This window comes from Schistocerca americana, chromosome X (assembly GCF_021461395.2).
Source record: "Schistocerca americana isolate TAMUIC-IGC-003095 chromosome X, iqSchAmer2.1, whole genome shotgun sequence".
Lineage (NCBI taxonomy): Eukaryota > Metazoa > Arthropoda > Insecta > Orthoptera > Acrididae > Schistocerca > Schistocerca americana.
Genome location: NC_060130.1, coordinates 712,868,265 through 712,892,812, shown reverse-complemented (window position 1 = coordinate 712,892,812; position 24,548 = coordinate 712,868,265). Strand labels below are relative to the sequence as shown.

At 42.7% G+C, this 24,548-nt stretch overlaps 1 protein-coding gene across 4 annotated transcripts in view; it reads left to right on the top strand.

Moving 5' to 3' along the window:
* LOC124554685 (rho GTPase-activating protein 190) overlaps positions 1-24,548 on the top strand; it is a 278,320-nt gene that overhangs the window by 187,306 nt on the left and 66,466 nt on the right. For all 4 annotated transcript variants that reach the window (XM_047128306.1, XM_047128305.1, XM_047128304.1 and 1 more), the window contains one exon: positions 7,900-8,145. In XM_047128306.1, the coding sequence (XP_046984262.1) occupies positions 7,900-8,145 (246 nt within the window). The remainder of the gene's footprint in view (positions 1-7,899; positions 8,146-24,548) is intronic.

Below are 24,548 nucleotides of genomic sequence, written 5' to 3'. Positions count from 1 at the left end.
ACAAAAAATGTTGGATGTTGATATCATAGCGGATGAAACTTTCCATTGATAATGATTCCTAAAGAGATGGATGCCAGTCAAAAACAAAAATAGTGTATGGTTGCTGACTGTAGGCAACTTAATGAAATCTTCCAGAGTTCAATTTACCCATTACTGAGGATAGAAGAAATGCTTGACAGTTTAGGAAGAGCAAAATACTTCTCAATCCTTGATTTAACAAAAGGCTATTTGCAGGTCTTATTAGACCAAGAGTATCAAGAAAATATGTCTTTTAGTTTGCTGTATGGGCATTACAAATACAGATGAATGCTCATGGCCCTTAAAACAGCTCCAAGTATGTTTCAGAAATTGATGACCTCTGTGTAGACATGGTTATAAACTGACAAATTTCTCATCTACTTGGATGACATAGTGATATTTGGCTTCTCCTTAGAGGAACATAATTTGTGACTAATGGAAGTGTTTAAAAGGCTTAGACTCCACTGTCTAAAGCTACTGGTTGACAAAAGTGAATTTTTGCGAAATGAAATGTGTTATTTGTGTGTTATCCTGTCAGCCAAGGGTTTGATGCCAGACCCACCGTAATCAGTGCAGATGCCAATCAGATTTCTATATGGGCAATCTTAAGTCAAGGAAAGATTGGAAACAACCTACCAGTCATATAAGCCTCGAGGACACTGAATGAAGCAAAAATAGGATACAGTATTTTTGAGAGGGAGATCTTAGCCATTTGTTAGACAGTCATATTCTTTAGACCATACATCTTTGGCAGAAAGTTTGTGATATTTGCTGACCATAAACCTGTAACGTGGGTAGCTAGTATTTCGCACAAGTTGTCCACGTTAATGAGGAGTATGACTATCTGATAATGTATACAAGTGACAAATGAAATAAAGTGGCTGACACAATCCTCCCCACCTCTCCCTGGTCTCGAAGGTCCTGCTTTTTTATATAAAAATTAGAAAAAAAAAAAAAAAAAAAAAAAAAAACGCTAACTTGTCACCTGTTGAGTGATGGTCTTTTCTCTTTGACAACAATATAGTAGCTTATATAATAATACAAACCAATGAAAAAGATAATAGAACTTTTAGAAAAGACTGGGAGTTGTGCATTTCCTGTTTATAGTAACCGTGTTAATGTAGTTGAAATGAAGCCTTTCCTAGGGATATTATGAGAAGCAGTCAAATGAAAATAGAACACCTGCCACAATGAGACCATGGAATGGTTTCATCCAAAAATAATCACAGACATTTATCCCACTGGGAGACAAGACAATCAATTCCTATTTTGTACAATGTGGTTGGGCACTGGTGGATCCACAACTAAATCCACTCTTGCGTGTCCTCATCCAACTGAAACCAATGTCCGTACATGTCTTTCTTCTATTTACAATAGTGTTGCAAGCGATGGGCAACATGCAATCAAAGTCCTTTGCTGTATACAAGGTCCATGTAAGCAATTGATCTGGATCACACTGCTATCGTAGTGCTCTCCTAGTACTGTGCTAATACTGTGCGGCCAAGGCTGGAAGGAGCGGCGCTTATATTCTCTTCAGCGAGAGGGCACTCCTGTCGTGGTGCGGCCCTTGTCAGCGGGCTATTGGCTGACCTCGTCTCACAGCCTTCTTTGCTCTTGCGGTCTTCATCTTCGTGCCATCACTTGTTGATACGCCGGAACATCCACAATCAGTGCACGGTCAAAATGCTCAGGAATACTGTTGGTTGTAATCATTTTGTTGCATGAAACTGCCCCCCCCCCCCCCCCCCCCCCCCCCCCCGCCCCACCACTGTCAGTTGGACAAAGGCCATACGTCAGCAATTTGTTTGTGAAACACTGCAACATCCCCTGTACAGCCTTGCTATTTTGCCATGTGATTTTCACATCTTCGGTGACCAGAAGGAAGACGCGTGCACATCAGTTTCAATCAGACAAGTACATGCAAGAGTGGTTGCAGTTGTGGATCCTTCAGTGACCAGCTACATTTCACAAAACAGGAACTGGTCATCTCATCTCCCAGTGTGACAAATGTTGTAACACCTGTGGTGCTTACTTTTGAATGGAACCATTCCACAGTCCTGTTGTGGTGGGTGTTCGGTTTTCATTTGACTGTCCTTTTATTTCTTATTGGTATAATTGAATCTAATCATGAAAATGTATGAAACTCATGGGCTATCAATGGAGCAGGATGTAATGTTTTCAAAGCTATAATTAATTAAAACAGGTTTTAATTCATTTTGTCTGCTATGAGATTTGATGACATAAAGACATGAGAAGCCTGAAAGGGTTTGACTATCAAGCTCTTATTTTGTATGAGTTTGATAAGTTTACAGAAAACTGTGAAGCCTCTTATATTTACTCCAAATATGCAACTGTATATGAAATGTTAGTGCCTTTCAGATGACATTGTTTCTGTCAATACTGAAATCAAAGCCTGGACAATACAGTTTGCAAATTGTGTGCTTATGCATTGCAAAGACTCATTACTTATTGTCAGCTTTCCTACATTCAGGCAAAGGACAGATATCATCGAGAAATAATTCACAATCACTCCCCACAAAAAGCATTCTAAGGTTGATAGAACGTATTTTTCAGAGAAACAGGAACATTACTGGTGACAATAGATGCTTTGAAACAATGTGGGCTTACTTATGTCAGAATAGTGCAAAAAAATAAGTAAGTAAAGAAATAAATGAGCAATCCCTGGAGAATTTCAGCCACAGAAATCCGTATGATTTGACTCATCATTGTTTGAATTCATTAATGGTATCTTATGTACCAAAAAGGAATAACAGTTGTTCTAGTATCATTGATGCACAACACACCAGAGGTTAATTCATAATCTCCCAAACCTGGAATTATCAAATTTTATAATTTAACTAAAGGCGGTGTGGATGCACTTGATTAGGAAAGTGCAAATTATTCATTGCTGAGAAGATCGAGGCATTGGCCAACAATGGTATTTGGAGCATTGTTGAACATATTTACAGGAGACAGTTTCATCATGTAGAAAGCATCAAATGAGAAAAGCAAGATGATGCACTGAGATTTTATAAAACAACTCAACATGGCATTGATCAAAGCAAATATGAAAAAGAGTAAAATAAATTCCAAAAATTATCCTAGGAACTTGAAGTTCTTTTGCAAAAAAATTAAAACTGATAGCGTGGTTGGCAGATCTGCACTGCAAGCCCAAACTAGACCGAGTCAGCCAGAAAAGTCAAAGATGTCACAATGCCACTTATGTTCCCACCTGAAATACACAAAAACTACCGAAAAATGTTTTAAATGTCAAAAATATTGAAAAAAGTGTGTCTTCACTGTGGTCAATGAAAATAAGTGCTCAGTTGAGTCATTCATGTACCTACTGTAATTTTTTGGTTTTTTTAAATTTGGAGTCATTTTCTTCTTTATATTTTATGTAGCTAATCATTATTTGATCACAAATCATGTTCCTGAACACTGTGAAAGTAAATTTTCTTTGTTTTTTTTTTTAAGTTAATTTTAAAATGTTTATTTAAGAAGGCAGCGTTAATGTAGAAGCATTAGTTGTTGGTTTGCTAATGTTTTCTCTCATAATAAAGATTGATTTTTCATAAATAAAAGCCATTGATTCCTTAATAGTAGTTTAGAGAAACAGAAGTAAATAGGCTTCAGGTGGTTTTCGTTTTTCGGGTCAAAAACTACCCCACAAAATTACTAACATCAGTCTAAATGGTGAGTGCAGTTAAAGGTTAAACAAGAATCTGTGAACACCAATGAGTAATAATGAACAGCTGTTTATTTCCCCAATGGATGAATGCATAACCACACCTGTCACGAAGGTAAGCCCACAGATACTGTGCTCCGAGGCACAAGAAAGTTAAAATTTCTAGGTAAATGTTGGGGATATGCTACTCATATTTTGATGTAGTCTGAGTATATAATGTGAACAAGAATGACATGCCAAACTTGAAGATGGAAATTGCCTGCTGCATAGTAAATAATGAAAGAAAAAAATATCAACTGGAACTGCCAATACAGCATGTGGTTAGGCAGTTAGATGCCCTAACAGCTGTGTTGCGTAAGCTTGATGAACTGAAAATTGAAGTTGAATTTCAGGAGAGAAGTGCCTTCAGCAACTTCTTGATAAATCATTTCTCTTTCTAGAGTTACTTGGGCTCTGGTATAGTATTTATAGTGATTATATGTTGTCTTTGTAGGTACTGTAAGTGTTGTAAGGACTGTTCTTAACTTGTGTTCAAGACAAGAGGTGACAATTGCTACGGAAAAATGTGTGTTACAAACACTATTGTGAATCAGTGCCCAGATAAGAATATAGTGTGTTAGATATTTGAGAGGCATGGAAAATTCACAGCCTCTAAGTATTGTAACTAAAATGAGTAAACATTAAAAGCAAAATTGTAATTATGGTGGAAAGTGTCCCTTTATTGTAAAGTAAATGTGTATCTCTTCCAGGTAATAGAATTGTAATCATGGTGGGAAGTTTCCACATATTGTAAATTAAGTAAATGTGTATCTCTTCCAGGAAAGGGTTTGTAATCAGAGTAGTGTTTATTATTGTAAACCAGTTATGTATTTCTTTCAGATAACCAAATAAAACTTGTGCAACAATATGTAGTAATTGAGGACAGCACCTAGAAATTTTTCTCCATGGCGGGAGGGGGAGATGTCGCATACATGGACAATGCAGTGCCTAAAAGGCAATGACAGTAGCCAGAGCAAACAATCACCCTTGCAGAATACAAAGAAAACACAAGAGGAAGGACGTTAGCCAAATGTAGATATTACTCCATGTGGTAAAGTCCCATTGGGCATTGGCTAGATGTGCATACGTAGGCTAGGAAGCACTGCACCCACAACAGAATATAAAGTAATGGTGCGTTGCCGGCGAGGGTTCAATTAGTAATGGAACAGTGAATCAGAGGGACCCCGTTTTGGTCAGGCCTGGGCCTGGACTTGTATTTCACTCAGATAAGCAGTAAAGTTTATTGTTCAAGTTTTGCCTCCTAAGTTTGTTCATATTTCATTTACTGAGTTCCATAATTCTTCAAAATATTTGATTAGCCAACAGCACAGTTAGGCAATTATATGGACCACTGCTCTCTGGATGCAACAGTACTTTTATCCAAAATTGGACTAGGGAAACCCACAGGCCTCCTAACAAGAAACATCATAAAATTTTGAAAGGTAAGGACACAAAACATTAAAGTAATTGTTGTTAAATATGACATTTTACAGTTACCCACAACTACTACAACAAATTTTCAAAAAGTAAGGCCTGCAGCTCAAATGTTTACATAAATCCACAAGAAGTCATAATGTCTCACACTGTTCTAGGAGTCATTTAAAAAATGCTGGGCATGGATGTAAAGTACCCTGCCTTGCTTCATCAGGTATGTTTCATTAGTCTGATTAAAGAAGTAGGCTTGTTCGTATGTTAACAAATACTGCACTCTGCCTGTGAAATTATTTGTAACAGTGTTGCTCTGGCACATATTCTGTGGAGAGTGAAGTGAAGCAAAGTTATATAGAGCACATGTTTTTGATGCCTCAAACATAATTGACTAGCCCATTAGTCAGAAGTTACAAATTCTATTGTAGCAACATGTTAATGGTAGCGAAGTTGGGGAGATGAGTGCACATTGTGATGGCAACCAGCACCAGTCCCAACAAGCACCACAACCCACAGTGATATGAAGAAGTATCTGTAAGTAGTTTTGTGAAGTATTTATGAAGATTCAAGGTTGCAAAGACATCCACAGCAACAGCTGCCCAAACACTGATACATTATAACTTTGTACACCTTTGATTACAACAATTTTATCAAGACAGGCAGTGGAGTGTTGATTGAAAGTGATCTTTTTGATGAGTTTCACATCAGTTTATGATGAGGTAATTTGTTTGAAAAACTATGGAAGTAAAGCTGTGTCCCAGAGTGGATTGACTGGTTTCTTTCTGAACAATCACAAGGCATGGTGGATTTACATGTCAGTAGGGTATCATAGACATTCCCAACTGCCATATCACACAGACACTTTCAAGATCTGTTTGATTCAATACTACTAGCAACCTGCCCAGGTTCGCACAGGTAGCATTTAGTATCTATGTCCAGATGATTTGTCTGGTGTAGTGGTAAAAAATTATATATACAAACCCTCCTCATGAATCAGTCTGTCTATTTGTGGAAACTATCAAAATCCGTTCAGTAGTTCCTGAGATTAGGCTTCTCATACAGACATAAAAATGTGTTGGGGACTTTAATTTAGTAATATTTATAGCTAGTGTATGGAGGCTCTTACTTCACCAAAGTATGAATATGTTTGCAAATGGTACCCACCTATTAGGACAATAACTTAATGCATTAAATGTATTCACAGTTGTAAATAAGGAGAACCATCAGCTGTAGAGTGGAATGATGACAATGAAAATTTGTGCTGGACCGGGACTCGAACCCAGATTTCCCGCTTATCGCGAGCGGTCACCTTACCATTTGACTATCCATGTGTGACTCACGGCCATAAATTGTCAACCATGTGTCTATGACCTGTACTCGTACATCCATTATGTATATTCCTGCACACGTCAGATGTTGTACTTGAAAGTCGTTTGCCTGGTATTGGCAGATAAATACGATACTGCAATGCCTGTGTTATTCTGATTACAATGCAAAGTTCCTTTGGACGTGTATGTGTGTCCAGAGGAACAGCTGATGGTTGTCCTTATTCGCAATTGTGAATACATTTAATGTATTTCATAACAGCTGTAGTGACCGCAGTGCCTCTTCCTTTGGACATGCATACATGTTCAAAGGAACTTTGCATCGTAATCAGAATAACTTTTTCAACTTTTTATATGTTCTCAGAGTCTTTCGCGATGGCGTGTCTGAATAGGATCTTTACAGTTTTCAAGCCTTGTCAATTTGAATAAAATTCTCGATTTTTGTTTATGTATACCAGTGGAAATCCATGCCAGCCCCAGTAGCCAATGATTTTTACTCCTGATGACCATATAGCTTAATGCTCTGTTCGAGTCTACCCCTAACTACATGGCGTCATTGCAATTTGAAGTGATTGTGACTGCACAGAGCATTCTCAGTCTATGAGTTAATGAACCTGTTTCTCAAGTGTCTGTAATGGTATCAAGTAATAGTTCAAGAGTATCACAACACTTTCTTCAGTGTGGAGATTTAAAGCCATCAAAATTATTCTAAATTATCACTCTGTGATATATTCTTTGGAATGGTTGTTTCCATGTTACTGGCCTCTAAGTATTCATTATATGCAACTGTTTCTAGTGAATATTATGTAGCTGGGATACCCACCTGCAGCTTATAGATATGGCACATTTTATCACTATCTTCTTCATGACAAAGCACTTTTTCAACTTTTTATATGTTCTCAGAGTCTTTCGCGATGGCGTGTCTGAATAGGATCTTTACAGTTTTCAAGCCTTGTCAATTTGAATAAAATTCTCGATTTTTGTTTATGTATACCAGTGGAAATCCATGCCAGCCCCAGTAGCCAGTGATTTTTACTCCTGATGACGGTGTGGGAGATGGGCATCGAAAGCTCAAGAATTTTATTCAAACTGACGTGCTTGAAAACTGAGAAGCTTTTATTCAATTTTTTTATTGTTTCAGAACCTTGATTTTGCATTTGCTGGCAATCCCAGCTACCACATATCAATACTCCACCTTGACTGTGCATGTAAACTGACTGGTGCGGTTAGTATTGCGTGAATATTATGACTCATTGCTGCTCTACATTATTATTAGGATACTAGTGGTCAGGCTGGGAGAACTTTGATAGTTGATTATAGATGAGTCATTTCTCTTTGCATGCTGTAATGATGGATCGTGTGATATAAATTTCATGTGTGATGTGCAATTTTCTCTTCCAGCATATTCTGATTCTGACAGTGACTGGAGTTCTCTTGAACGAAGGCAGAGAGCAGCAGATGCGTACTGCAAAGTAAATCGAAAGCCTACTCCACATAAAAGGATGCGAAAGAAACGTACAGCCATCCCTGTTCCAACACCTAGAGTGCCATCTTCTCAACCATCAGTAACTGCTGAAAATCTTAATATAGCAAACTACCAATTGAAAGATGAACAGTCGCGCTGTGCATGTGATTCCAGTGAAAAAGGTAGGTTCATAACACCTTAAAATATTCTGATGCCAATCATACTGGTTGTTGTAATTCTATTTCCTTACATTTCCACTTTTAAATATTATGTATTCTATACCAAAATATACAGTACAGTGCTGCTTATATTCTCAATATCAGTATTCATTTATTTATATTGTCTATTAAATATTTGTCAGAAGTTTTGTCATACATCAGTCTTCTTCAGAATATTTCCTTAGTGAAAACTGATGAAATGTTAGGAGTGATATGGCTTACTGCAAATATCAGTATCCTCACAAAACATAAAAGAAAAATCTAAAAATTGTAAATTACTGGGACTGTAATTATGCTGATACCAGCTTAAAATGCTGGCATGGGATCTCATACTTCTCAACCTAAAAAATTCTTCTTTGGGAGCTCATTAGGATTATCTTCTCATACACAGTTACATGTATGAATATTTTGACATCTTCAGGGTTCATATTCATGGTGAAGGCAAGGCAGAGCAGCCACTTTTAATTTTATTGTTGTATTATTTTAATGCAAAAATTATAATATTTGGGAATTTCTGTAGGTTGCCGGACAATCTCGGCACCAACCAATCAGGAAATTATTGTCCCATGTTAGTTGCAGTCATTTTTATGGGTCAAAATTCTGATTTTTCTTTATCTGTCTTATGTATTGTGTTTGCAACTCGCTTAACACTTACAGAATTATGCGCATACACACTATCTGATCAAAAGTATCTGGGCACCTATTAGTGGACATTAATATGGGGTGTTTCTACACTTAACCATTGACAGCTTGAACTCTGTAGCCCCACATCCAATGAGCTGTCTGAATAACTGGGGGAATGGCAGCTCATTCTTTCTCAAGAGTCAAAACCGGAAAAGGTAGTGATCTTGAACACTGGGGTCTGAAATGAATGACATTCTAACTGTTCCCAAAGTCATTCCATTGGGTTCAAGCCGGGACTCTGGGCAGCCCATTCCATTTCAGGAATGTTATTGTCCACTAACTGTTGCCTCACAGATGGTGCTTTACAACAGGGTCTGTTGTCATGCTGATAAGTCTTTGTCACGGAATTGTACAGAGTGCACACAGCTGTAAAATGTGTTCATATCCTTCTGCATTTAATATTTTCTTAAGCGCAACAAGGGCCCACACCATAACCACGAAAAGCACATCCTGCGGGCTTTCAAATAACTACACACCTACAGACTCTGAGTTGCGATATTAAAAGTTTTGGCTGGTTTTGTTGTCTAGCGGCTGGGATACGTAGTAGCCCCATTACAGGCCAAATACTACAGAGTCTTCAGTACACTATAAGAATACGCACATGAATCGAATGGTCAAAGGTTTCTATCGCTCGGCAATTGCGAATTATGAAAGTAGCATATAAATTTATGAATGAAAGATTGCAATTTAATAAAATCTGCAGGTACTATCTTAACGACTTTAAATGATAAGTATGATAGAAGTACTTTTGAGAATGCGGTATATTTCTGCAAAACACTTATTGGTGTCAGTGGTCCAGCAATTAAATAAAATATAAGTTGAATAACAGGGAAACAATAGATTCCTACTGCACGTAATTAGTTATGAACAACAACAAAGCTCACAAGATATTCACTTCTAAACACACACTACGTCTTCACTGTAGAAACCTCGGAAATCTCACAAGTGCATAAGTCTGCACTACGAAATATTTCTAACGCATAAACCGCTCCACATTCTCCAAGCCCCTCTTGCAACTGTGCGTCCATCGCGCTGTCGCGTCCAGCACCTCCCGTCCTGTCCCTCGTGCCACACTCTCCCGAACTGCCCCTGTCCTCTCTCATCCTACCAGCAACCTGTTATAATGTCCAGTTGAACAAATATATTTCTAGGCTGACACAATACGTGTAAGTCACAGAGCAAGTAAAGAAGGTAAGACGAGTGTACACTGTAACAGTCAAATCTGCACTGAGTCCAATTCTAGCGGCCGCTGGCTGGCTGGCCGCTCAGGTGACACGGCTGCTGCATGGCTGGCAGACAGTGCCGCATGTAGAGGCCTCGCGTAACTGCGCAACGGCACTTTGAAAGATCGGTGAGTCACAACACTTTTCCCCCCTTTGAATTTTTTGCACTGGTCTTGATGGAGGTGGCCCGTAGATTGCTAACGTCCGTAGGTGTTGTTTGACTGGCCGTAAAGTCTCGAGGAGGAGGCTTCCCACAGACGGAAGTGTCCCCGATGATAACAGGTCGAGATGACAGGAGACATAGGGGTCGAATCTGCTGGGGCCCCGTGCGCCAATCTGCCTGTGGCAGCAAATCCGGTTGTTATAACAGGAGACATGGGCGATGTGTCGGCGTCCGTAGGAGAAGGAGGCGAGTAGAGTTGCTCCGACAGATGATGGTCATCCGGTTCCTGCATGGGCAGGTCTCCTGGTGGTGGCCGTTCTTGTGCTGGCACTGAGGCAATGGCGAGAGGGCTGTGTTGTGAGTAATGGGAGGTGCCAAGATCCTGAGCGTCAGGTAGAGCCGAAGGTGGTGTAGCAGCATTCGGAACAGGCGTTGCCGGCACACAATGCCGAAGCTGGTCCGAATGATGCACTGCAACACCCGTGTCCATCTGGATTTCATACAGGAATCGGTCACGGTGTCGTAAGATGCGGCCAGAACTCCATTTTGGCCGTCTGCCATATCCTTGTACCCATACAAGGTCGCCAGCGGTGAACCGGCCAAGCGAAGGCACCCGCAGCCGTGAGGTGGTAGGCTGCAGAAGATGAAGTAGCGTGCGGAGCTGTCGGCCATGTAACAGCTCAGCCGGGCTGTGGTTGCCCATGGGGGTGAAACGGTAAGAAGCCAGAAATTGGAGATGTGCATCATCGGCATCAGAAGAAGTCAGGAGTTTCCTCATCTCAGCCTTAAATGTGCGGACCAGTCGTTCAGCCTCACCGTTTGACTGTGGATGGAACGGAGGAGCCGTGACATGCATGATGCCGTGACGGGCACAAAAATCCACAAAATCGGAAGTGGCAAATTGCAGACCATTATCAGTAACAACAGTAGAGGGAAGCCTTCCAAAGAGAAAATGCGAGCTAGAGCATTGGTGGCTGCCGCGGTGCTAGGCGACATGCAACGGACAATGAAAGGAAAGTTAGAGTAGGCGTCAATTACGAGGAGCCAATAAGTACCTAAAAAAGGTCCTGCAAAGTCAGCATGAATGCGCTCCCAGGGCTTCTCAGGCGAAGGCCACGGTGACAAAGATGACTTCGGAGCAGCGGCCTGTGACGCACAAGGGCCGCAGGCAGCGACCATGTGTGCTATTTCAGAGTCGATGCCAGGCCAGTACACATGACGGCGCGCCAGAGATTTTGTGCGAGACACACCCCAGTGCCCTTGGTGAAGGAGGCGCAAGACCGAAGCACGCAAAGACGCAGGTACCACAACACGCGGCGAAGCACTGTCAGTGGAGAGGAGGATAACACCATCCCTAGCCGTGAGGCGGTAGCGCAATGCGTAGTAGTTCCGCAACAGATCAGAAGTCTTAGCGGACAGGCGATCTGGCCAACCCTTCTGAATACAGCGTAAAACCCTGGAGAGGGTAGGGTCAGAACCCGTAGCAGCCGCCAACCTGTCCCCAGTGATGGGGAACCCGTCCACAACCCGCTGCTCAGCAACATCCAGGTGGAAACACAGAAGTTTGTCCCTATCGAATGCCTGATCAGACCCATGGGAAGGCGAGACAGAGCATCAGCATTTGCATATTGAGCTGTTGGCCAGAAATGAATCTCATAATTGAAACGAGACAAGTAAAGAGCCCAACGCTGGAGGCGGTGTGCCGCCTTGTTGGGAAGTGACGTTGATGGATGAAACAAGGAAACAAGTGGTTTGTGATCCGTAACAAGATGATATTTTGAGCCATAGAGAAAAACACCAAACTTATGAAGAGCATAAATAATGGCCAAAGCTTCTTTCTCAATTTGAGAATACTTTTGTTAGGCATCCGTGAGCGTTTTGGAGGCATAAGCAATGGGTTGTTCCGAACCATCAGAAAAACGGTGCGCAAGGACTGCACCGACCCCGTATTGAGAGGCGTCTGTGGCAAGAACAAGATGTTGGCCAGGTCGATAAGTAGCCAGGCACGGGGCCTGTTTCAGCATAGTCTTCAATTTCTGGAAAGCCGCTTCGCGTGACGCGGACCAGTGAAAAGGCACGTTTTTATGCAACAGGCGATGCAACGGCTGAGCCACCGAAGCCGCAGACGGTAAAAACTTGTGATAGTATGCTATTTTCCCCAAGAAGGCCTGCAGTTCTTTAACAGATGTAGGGCGAGGAAGGGCACTGATCGCAGCGACAGTTTGCTGAAGTGGACGAATACCATCCCGAGAGAGTTGAAACCCCTAGTACGTGCTAGATGCCTGAAAAAATTTTGATTTCTGAAGGTTACACTTAAGACCGGCAGTCTGTAAGATATGAAAAAGAGTGCGGAGATTCTGAAGGTGTTCTTCAGTGGTGGAGCCAGTGACAACAATGTTGTCCATGTAATTTATACACCCAGAGACAGGGAGCAATAATTGCTCCAAGAATCGCTGAAAGAGAGCAGGGGCCCTGGCAACCCTGAATGCCAATCGTTGGTATTTATAGAGGCCGAAAGGCGGGTTAAGTACCAGGAACATGAAGGAAGTTGCCGTGGGTTTTGCTGCAGTTTCTTAGAGGTTTGTTTACGGTTAGGCCGAAGCTGCGCTTGGGAGCGTACAGCAGCCATGTTGGCCGGCAGGGGGATGCCGCACGCTTCGTCAACAGCGCACAGAGGTTGTACTTCCCCGATGTCACCCCATGCCTCTATTTGTGCCCCAGCGGCACGAGAAATTAAAAAAGTCTGAGCGATGGATAGGACTTCATCTAGGGTCGGATTTGCCAACTGAAGGGCGCGTTGCCTAACTTCTTTGTTGGGTGCCGATCGGATAATAGTGTCCCGTACCATGGAATCGGCGTAGGATTCTTTGTGAACTTCAGTAACAAATTGACATTTTCTACTGAGGCCATGAAGTTCAGCAGCCCAAGCACGATAGGATTGATGCAGTTGTTTTTGAAAACTATAAAAGGCAACACGAGAGGCTACCACATGCTTTTGCTTTTGAAAATAGACGGACATTTCAGCAAAGGACAAAGACGCAGGATCTTTCAAAGGAGCCAATTGCAACAACAGTCAATACATTTGAGATGAAATCCATGAAAGGAACAGAAACTTACATGTTTGTTCGTCCGCGACATGAAATGCCAAGAAGTGCTATCGAAGACGTTTTTCGTAATCAGACCAGTCTTCCGCCGTCTTGTTGTAAGGAGGAAAAGGAGGTATAGACAACGATGAGAGACGCCCCGCATTTGATGCCGCAACGAAATCACGAACCACAGATGTGAGAAGCGTTTGCTGTTCAATGAGACCTTGCAATAGTTGCTCTAAAGTAGCCATGGAAACCAGTGGGTCAACGACGAAAAAGAAAAATCCCATCCTTATCGCCAATTGTTATAACGTCAAGTTGAACAAATATATTTCTAGGACGACACAATACATGTAAGTCACAGAGCAAGTAAACAATGTAAGATGAGTGTACACCGTAACAGTCGAATCTGCACTGAGTCCAAGTCTAGCGGCTGCTGGCTGGCCGCTCAGGTGGCATGGCTGCTGCATGGCTGGCAGACAGCACTGCATGTAGAGAACGCGCGTAACTGCACGGCGGCACTTTGAAAGATCGGCAAGTCACAACACAACCCTCACCTGAACTCGCTTCCATCCAGTCTCCCCATTCACAAGCACTGTGATTGGCTAGAGCGCTCGCACCATGTCTTCATGCCAACGCACCCACACAGACATAATGAAACACATACCAAATGCTGGATTTACATTTAAATAACTTGAAATTAAATAAATATTCCTATGGTTGGGCCATAAACATGCTCTAACACACATTATTAGATACATAAACGAATTAAATAAACATATATCAAAGGAATAGAACAAAAGGTAGGCCAGTAGCCTAATGTCTCTGTGCTTTCTAAAACACAGTAAATATTTAACCAATTTCTTCATGAATTGTATATATCGGATATAAACAAAGACAGAGATGAATATATTTATGAGCATGCTGCTACAACTTTTTCGTGTAACTGTGGAGTACTTATGGCCTGACGCGATCGATAGTAATTGGCCACTTTGACCTCCAATAACTCATGTACTATTCAAGTTACATGCCTGTAATTCATATCAATTTAGGATTACACTAATAGCTTTCTAAAGACATGGCGATCGACAAAATTGGTTGAAGCGTTTATATTTTGGAAATTCATTTCTGTGTTTTACTTGTATAATTTACCATCAGATACTAAACTTTAAACCAATAAAGATATTGAAAATCATCAGAATTGTCATGCAAATCATGGTAATCTACAGGTTTCTTTTTGAGGTATCATGGTTCATCTGGCTACTATTAATTTCTGTACAAACTGTGAAATGTCTGCCATTAAGGTTTCACAAAGTCCGCCATCTTTGGCACTCCCGGCGTAGACATCTCCTTCATCGACACAAAGCAGTGTCCTCATCATAGCGGAATTCCCAGCCACGTGGATGGACCATGTGCTGGGGCTACCCCTCTCGTCTGGCTAACTTTTGGCACCACATGTTTGCTGCCGGGCCCTGGCTGGCCGAGTGGCCCGTGCGGCCACGCCAACTTATAATATTTTCAGGGCACCACAATTCACCCGTTACCTCACAACTCATACCATAACACCACCTCTATACTTCACTGTTGACACCATACATGTTGGCAGCTAACCTTATCCAGGCATTAGCCAAACCTAAACCCATGCAGTGGATTGACACATGGTATAGTGTGATTCATCACTCCAAATCACCATCCAGTGGCAGTGCTCTCTCCACCACGTCAAGCACCATTTAGCGTTGACTACATAAATGTGTGGCCTATGAGAAGCTACTCAACCATTGTATCCTATTCTTCCTAACTGCTTACACACTGTCATTGTGCTAGATGGAGTGGCGGTAGAACTTTGGAACTCATGAGTGATTGCTTCTGCGGACTTCATGCAATTTTTATTTTTACAACCGCCCTCTGCAATGCTCGATGGTTCCTGTCCATTAGTACATGAAATCTGCCGGGTCTTCGTTTAGCTGTAATTGTTCCCTCATATTTCCACTCATGCAGAGCATGCTGTGTAGCAATGTGGTATGATTGTTTGTGCTGTTTTTCCGTGTGCAAAACAAGAGTCCTTCCTCTAAAAGTATCATAAACTCAAAACTTTACTGATGGGAACTTGCTCTGCAGCACATGGTCGATTTCCTACACTCGACTGTCATTGCTTCCCACAAACTTCTTCAGTTATTGTCATCTACTTTTTCTTTTGTATTGTATCCCTCTCTCATTTCTGTTAGCATCCCTGAATTGTGCCATCTTATTTACACCTGTTCATATTTCCTATTCTTCACTTATTTATTTCTTTACTAACTTTGTACCCAGCCTGGTTATTTGTTTATTCCAATCTTCTATTAGTCCATCTCCTCTTTCCCCCTTTCTCTAGCCATCTCTTCCTCCCCCTCTCCGACCATCTCCTCCCCTCCCCTCTCTGTGTACATATACTGGCCCCCTCAGTGGGCTTACATCTCTTTTGTAAGTGCATGCTTGGCCACCACAGGGCTGCAGCCACCACTATGTTCCTTTCTGTGCTGCAAGTCTACCCTTTTATTATTCTTTTTCCTGTTTTGCTTTTCCATTGGATGATATTCTTGGTGACAATCGTGCTTGCATTTGGTTTATAATTTTGGACACTCGTTTTTCTCTTCTGGGAGTTTATACAACCTTTCATCCTTCACAGCATGATCTCCATTGTTGGGTTTGACCTACCATTGCTCTTCTAAATTTTACGGAAGTACAGTTGTGCAGCGAATATCACCCAATGTGATGTACATTCCACCTTTTGTCTCTTTCTATTGTTGCACACTTCCTTTTTTAGCAAACATGATACATCCAGAGCCCAACATGGTAGCCACCCCATCATTGGGGTATCATTAAGTACCTGCGTGGTGGTACCCCCTGACTACACAGGGATCACACTATTGGTGCCTGAACTTGGAACTCCCAGCATATGCCAAGGAGTATCTGCATGTCATGGCTAGGACACGGCAACTCTGTGCTACTAGCCAGGATGCCATTGCTGGGTGAGACCTATGGGGAGGGCCACCATTCAGAGTGGGCGGCACCCCAGGCAGATGACTCACAAATGATATGGATCAGAGTTTCTTCTGCTGGTGGCCACACGGCCCCAGTTGTCACTTCTGGAGGAAAGGATTACTACAATGCGGAGAGATATGACCCCATAATGTTTCCTTCCCTGGCTACGCTGTGGGAGGAATTTAGGGCTAAGAGACAAGGAGAGAAATACTCCCCGCAATAACTAGTGTTCTCTAGTACTGACAGTGATTCCTTTATTGCCACAAAGCCATTATTTTTTAAAGAACATTATGAGGACATGTTTCGGGAAGTAGCAGCAATTCCAAAAATGAAAAGAAATTCAGTCCCAGTTAAAACAGCATCCCCTGCTCAATTGCAGATGTTGCTCACCTGTGACAGGCTAAGTGACATAACACTTTTAATATCATACACATTATCACCTTCCAGCTTGACCTCATTTTGCAGACCGATTATGAGTTATGTGCCAATTTGGAGTGGGGTGTGCATTTTGTTCGTTGTGTCCAGTGGGGACCAAAGGACAGTAGAGTTAATACTGGAGCCATCATCTTGGCCTTTGAAGGTGATTCAGTGCCTGAATAGGTCAAGGTGATGGTATATCGATGTGGTGTGAAACGTTGTATGCCCTATGCCATGTGATGCTTTAAATGCATGACATTTGGGCACATGTCTTCATGTCGCAATGCCAACCTCATCTGTAGGGATTGTGGATGTCAGTTGCATGTGAGCACTCATTGTGCCTCACCTACCCATCTGTCTCAACTGCGGGGAGTGCCAGTCGACAAGCTCACTGGACTGCAGCACCTTCCAAAGAGAAAGCAAAATCCAAGAATAAAAGACTCTGGACCAACTCATTTATCAGTAGACCAAGAAGAAATATGAATTTTTGCATCCTATACAAGTGACAATGACATTTACTACGGCTACGAAGATGTCACCCTCTCTAGTGACAGTACCCTCGCCCTTCATGCCTTCTATATTGGATCCTCGGGGCTGCTCAACTACACCCACTGCCCTAGTGGTTGGGGTCCCTCCACCTTCTGTTTACCCCACATCCACTTTGAGGGCATTGACTCCCCACCCACTGGGGCCATTGATCCCCAACCCACAGCTGGGCAAGCAACACCCTCTTCTAGTCTTTCTCACCAAAGAGGAGTCTCTTGGGACACTCCTCTCCCAGAATTCTGCTGATCTGCAACAGGATACCAGCGAGTGGCTGAAGGAGCCACAGGTTGCTGGCCATAGGGCTTCTCATTTGTCTTCTGTCCCTGAAACTACAGTAGACAAGTCCTTGCAAACAGTGAAATCATCATGGAAATGAGTGACAAAAGGAAGACCTTGAAGACAAAGGAGGTACCAGTGGCCCCCATACCACCAGAACCTGCATGTTCCAACTCTGTACTCTAAGCAGAGTTCCTGGTGGCCCCTGTGGCATTGAATGACTCCACACAACGAACATCAGAACTGATATGTATTGATGCTGTATCGTTGCAACAGGTAGCAGCAAGTGACCCTGGGGCACAATTTCTCTCCTTGGCCTCTTCATGCCCCCACAGGATGCCAATAGTGTGATTCTCCAGTAGAACTGGCTCAACTACTACATCTCTTATGCAGTTCCCCTGCTTTTTGCATTACCCCACAGGAAACTTGGTTACCCGAATTGCAAACCCCCTACACTCTACAGCTATCGGTGCTATTTGAAGAATTGAGCTATGATAGAATGTCAGACAAAGTTTGCTTGTGAGTTCTGGACACACTCTACAGTGAACACGTGCCACTCAATATGACGTTGGATTTAACCGTCTGTAATCCGCATCTCCCTCCCAATGGGGAAGTGTCTCAGACTGCATTGTCTGCATTGATTTCTCAGCTCCCCCACCCATCCTCATTTTAGGTGATGTCGATGCCCACAACCCTTTGTGGGGTGGAACTGTGACCACTGGCTGCAAATCTCGATCTTTGTCTCTTGAATACCAGTGCCCCACACACTTCAGTGTGGCATATGTATCTTATTCTGTAATTGATATTTCCATGGTCTTCTCCCCTCTGTCCTTTGGAGAGGCCATGATGACATGTGTGACAGTCATCGTGTCCATCCCTTAACATCACTCGCCTAGGTGTCCACCCAGGTCGGCTCTCAATAATGCTGTCTGGGATGTCTTTGCCTCTGCCGTCACCCTTAGCACCCCACAACATGAAGATATCGATCTGGCTGTACAGAGCACAACCGCAGCCATTCCATCGTCAGCAAGCATAGTAATCCATTATTCCTTGAGTTCCCCCCTTTGGAAGACAGTAACTGGTGGATTTCAGAAATCACCGTGTCCATTAGAGATCACAGGTGTGCTGTCCAATGCCATAAGTGACATCCATCGATGGAGCACCTCATTGGCTTTAAATGGCTCCATGCTCAGGTCCACCACCTAATAAAATGACAGAAACAAGAATGCAGGGAATGGTATGTTACTATCATTGAACTGCATACCCCTGCTTTGCAGGTTTGGGTAAAGGTTTGATAGGTCTGTAGACACCAGTTGCCCTCAGGTGTACCTTGTGTTGCCCTGACTGGTGTGTTGCCTGCACGGATCCAGACTGTGTTGCTGAACACTTTGCTCTGCATTACACTTAAGCTTCTGCATCTGAGAACTACCAGTCTGCATTTTGTATCTCCAAACAGCATGTGAAGTGAATTGACCTACCTTTCACTACACGCCGTCAAGAGCCATATAATGCTCCATTCAGTGAGTGGGAATTTCCCAGTGCCCTAGCCCTTTGCCCTGACATGGCTCCAGGAGCAAACCACATTCACAATCAAATTCTCAAACGCCAGTCAGTGTCGTGCCAATATCACATCCTTGCCATTTTCAACTGTATCTGTGTGAATTACCATCTCAGCAGCAGGCAAATGTGATTGTTCCAGTGCTGAAACCAGATAAACAACCCTTTGAAATGGATAGTTATCACCCAATTACAGTTTGTCTTACTAATGTTCTCTGCAAATTGCTCAAACATATAGTGAGCTGGCACTGTGTTGGTACCTTGAGTTGGTTGCTACTCAGGATGGTTTTTGCCAAGGCCATTCTACTACTGACAATTTGGGCCTCCTGGAATATGCTACTCAGTCACCTTTTGCTCACATCAACACATTATTGCTGTCTTCTTTGACTTGCAAAAGGCTTATGACACCACATGACATCATTACATCCTCATCGCCCTACGTGAAAGGGGTGTCCAGAGCCCACTCCCAATTTTTGTCTGGAACTTCTTGTCACTCTGTACTTTCCGGGTTCAAGTTCGTGCTTCCCACGGTATCCCCGTGTACAGGAGAATGGGATCCCACAGTTCTCTGTGTTTAGTGTGCCCCTTCTTCTAGTGGCTGTCAATAATATAGCTGCAGCTGTCAGGCCTACGATCTCACCCTCCCTGTATGCTGACAATGTTTGCATCTGCTATTGCTCCTCAGCTCTCAACTGTGGGTGTCGCTGAACACCAACTGCTGGGTGCGGTACTAAAGGCACAGTCCTTGGCTCTCACCATGGCTGTCAATTTTCAGCTGCCAAGACATGTGTCATGCGCTTCTGTTACTGTCATACTGTCCACCTGCAACCAGAATTCTACCTCAACAAGCAGTTGCTCAATGTGGTGGAGTCATATCACTGTCTGAGATTGGTCTTTGATGCCAAGTTGACGTGGCCTCACCATCTTCTTTTTCCTGGTAGGGAGATCAACCTTTCACAACAGCAGCTGAGGACTGGTTCCATGATCATAGTTAGCATACAGTGTTCTGCTCCGAACTCCAATCCCTCCCAAATTGCCTCCTGTCAGGGAGCAGTTGTGTATGGTCCCAGAAAGCCTGTTGACCCCATAATTTTTCACTACCTGTTCCTGGTTGTCCTTGATGCATTAATGAGTTCAGAAGTGGTATACACTGATGGCTCTACAGTTGACAGACAAACCAGTCTTGCTTACGGTCAAGCAAAATGCAGTGAACTACACTCACTGCTGAATGGTCGGATGCAGTGTATTCACTGCAGAATTAGTGGCCATTGCTCAACCCCTCAGTCATGTTTATTCTTGTACCATCGAGACATTTTTAATGAGCAGTTACTTGCTGAGTAGTCTTCAGGCTATCGACCAGTGCTACTCTCTACACCCACTAGTTGTGACTATTGATGATCTTGCTGACTTCCATCAAATTGGATGGTCAGTCATGTTTTCCTGGACCTCAAGTAACATGGGGATCCCAGGGACTGAAGATGCTGACTTGTTGGCCAAAATGGCTACCAGGATGAAGTCTTTGGAGATGGGGCTACAGGTACTGGACCTCTGGTCTTCTCTGTGCCATCAATTGTTGGACGCTTGGAACATGGATTGGTGTGCCCTGGTTTCCCTGAACAAACTGCAAGCAATAAAAGGGACCTCTGCAATCTGGTAGTCTTCCCTTCATGCTTTATGTAGGAAATCTACCATTCTCTGTCAGCTTCACATTAGCTACACTTGGCTAACCTATGGTCACATCCTACAACATGAGGATCCATCCCATTGCCCGTGTGGTGCCCATCTGATGGTGGCCCACGTGCTACTGGACTGCCCAATTTGGTCTGCTTATGGTGAAGCCTTAAACTTGCTGACTCGTTGCCTCTGGTGCTAGTGGACAATGCCAAAGCAGCTGATCTGATATTATGTTTTACCCATGGTGGTGGTTTCTACTCCTCTCTGTGGGATAGGGCACATTGGCCTCATCAGGTGTTTGAGGAGTTGGAGGAGTGCCTTGTTGCCTGCTTCGATCCAGGGAGTGTATAGTTGCCCTTGCACGGTGGTCCAGTATGGCTCTTGCCTTCCCACCTTTTTAATTCTTCTTATTGTTTCACATTGGTAATTGGCTTTCTGTCTCCTTATGGCTGTTCTCTTTCCTTAAATTTTATCAACCTGTCCATGTTTACAGTTTTCTTGTGGTGGTAGAGGGTGAGGAAACCCCGGTTGGATGCAGAGGTTGCTTCTCCCATTGCATAACACATCCTGTGGGCCTCCAGATGCTTTGTGGGCAGAGCAACCCACTTACCTTCACCCTTTTGCTCCACTCTCACTGCTGCTTGCTTCTGTCTCTTGGTTTTAGTGATTCTTGGTTAGAATCAGGTTCATCAGGAGTTGTCTCCTGTGTCCTTCCTCTCTGAAGGCTCTTCCTGGCTTGATGCATGTAGGCTGGAGGGGCTGATGAGTTCCTATCCATCACCCCACACCAATAGGAAGTAGGTGGTTCTCACCCACACAGTGTTCCTTTCCAGATAGTAATGTGTGCCAAGTTCAGTTGAAATAGATCTAATGGCTTAGAAGGAGCATCTTAACTGCCAGCTTTACATGTCACATATATTTAACATACTTCAGCCATATATGTACACATATTTCACCTGTATATCTAGTGAATGTCACCCTGCAGTTTCAGTTCCATGCTGCTCAATGTTTATGATGTCATATCTCGTAAAATATGTCTTGCACAATGATGTATTTTTGCAGGTACATTCAGTGGTATATGTGAATTACTGTCTGCAAAATGTGTTGCAAATAGAGATAGTAGTAAAGAAGAAATAAATAAAAATTAGTGCCTAATGTGAAAGTTTTGCTGCATAAACAGCAAAAATGTAGTAAGCTATAAACTTATTCACTTTCATCATTTTGTGGATGGTTTCAGCGAGTAAAGGTCACGTAAAGATTTGAATTTATATGTATAGTTCATTGCAAGTCACTACATGCTCTCATGCTCAAATACTGGATAATTATAGTGTGGCTATTTGTGTGTCATGAACTATGCTTCTTTTTCACCACCACCCCTTTGAGAGGTAGGTGGTTCTTACTCTCACAGCAGTTCTTTCCATACAGTAAATGATATGTGTATCAACTTCAGTTTAGGAGGAGGTGTGGAACATACATACATACATACATACATGCATACATACTGTATGTAAATCCATACATATATATGTATATGGATTTTGACACCCATGTGCAAAAATAGCTCAGGCCATTGTTATTTTTTTTCAGTTGTACAGCTATTGATCCGGTCTTTCCATGGTTTTGTTCTTCTCCGTAACTGTTCGCTTCCCTCTTATCTGTCCATCTCAGTTTCTTTGTTCTTTCAGGTACCAGGTTGTAGTTTTCTTTTTTTACACTTCTCATAAGTTGCTAACCTCTGGTCTCTCAAGTTTTCAAGGCTCATCTGTTTCTGACATTGCTTGTTGCTTTTCACTTTGTCGTGTCCTACACTACATGATCAAAGGTATCTGGACATCTGGCTGAAAATGACTTACAAGTTTGTGGCACCCTCCATCGGTAACGCTCGAATTCAATGTGGTATTGGCCCACCCTTAGCCTTGATGTCAGCTTCCACTCTCGCAGGCATACATTCAATCAGGTGCTGGAAGGTTTCTGGTAGAATGGCAGCCAATTCTTCATGGAGTGCTGCACTGATGACAGGTATTGATGTCGGTTGGTGTGTCCTAGCACCTAGTCGGCATTCCAAAACATCCCAAAGGTGTTCTATAGGATTCAGGTCAGGCCTCTGTGCAGGCCAGTCCATTACATGGATGTTATTGTCATGTAACCACTCCGCCACAGGCCGTGCATTATGAACAAGTGCTTGATCGTGTTGAGAGATGCAATCACCATCTCCAAATTGCTCTTCAACAGTGGGAAGCAAGAAGGTGCTTAAACCATCAATATAGGCCTGTGCTGTGATAGTGCCACGCAAAACAACAAGGGGTGTGAGCTCCCTCCATGAAAAACATAACCACACCATAACACCACTGCCTCTGAATTTTGCTGTTGGCACTACACACACTGGCAGATGACGTTCACCGTGCATTTGCCATAACCACACGCTGCCATCAGACCCCACATTGTGTACCACGATTCATCACTCCACACAACATTTTTCCACTGTTCAATCATCTAATGTTTATGCTCCTTACACTAACAAGGCATCGATTGGCATTTATGGGCATGATTTGTGGCTTATGAGCAGCAGCTCGGCCATGAAATCCAAGTTTTCTCACCTGTCATAGTACTTTCAGTGGATCCTGATGCAGTTTGAAATTCTTGTGTGAAGGTCGGGATAGATGTCTGCCTATTACACATTACGACCCTCTTTAACTGTCGGCGGTCTCTGTCAGTCAACAGACGAGGTCGGCCTACACACTTTGGTGCTGTATATGTCCCTTCATGTTTCCACTTCACTATCACATCGGAAACAGTGGACTTAGGGATGTTTAGGAGTTTGGAAATCTTGCATACAGAGGTATGACACAAGTGACACCCAATCACCTGACCATATTCGAAGTCCACAAGTTCTGCGGAGTGCCCCATTCTACTCTCTCACAGTGTATAATGACTACTGAGGTTGCTAATATGGAGTACCTGGCAATAGGTGGCAGCGCAATGTACCTAATATGAAAAAAGTATGTTTTTGGCAGTGTCCAGATACTTTTGATCACGCAGTCTCTTAAATCTATTTTGGGCCTAGATAAATTTCCTCCTAACATGTTGAGAAGTTCATATACAACAGCCCTTTCCTCCTCATTTTGCCAGATGGAGGCACCGTGGCATAAAAAAAATCTACATAGTTACCATTCTGCATCTGTGTAACAAGTAGACTTTTTCCCTGTTGTTCCACCTGTAGTTTCCTTTTGGACCTGTGCTGTGATGCAGACTGGTGTAAATTAATATGTGAACATAATACAGTACATTCAATAATAAATATGTAATCCAGCTAATGTAGTGTGTGTACATTCTTCTCTGTTGGTTTAGTAGGATGAGTTATATTTTTATTAGACTATACCAGAGAAAAAACTTTGTAACATAAATCATGGGAAACATTGTCTGCTCTATTTACTCACATTAAGGATTTGCTGGGGCTGGGCATGGCTGTGCTTGCAAATAAAAGATCACACATAACTGGCTTTTGTTACTTCTCATGGACTCTGAGAAGTGAAGCAGTAATAATATTAAAAGTGGAAGTTGGTACTGAAAAGACTACTCTGATAAAAGCTACATTGTCATCTTTTTTGTTTTTTACTTTGTGTCACACTTCCTCCAACACCATAAGCTACAGAATGTTCTTTTAGTAGGAACTGCTGATCATGGGAGTATTCTCGTATAGAAAGAGTGGTAAAGGATGAA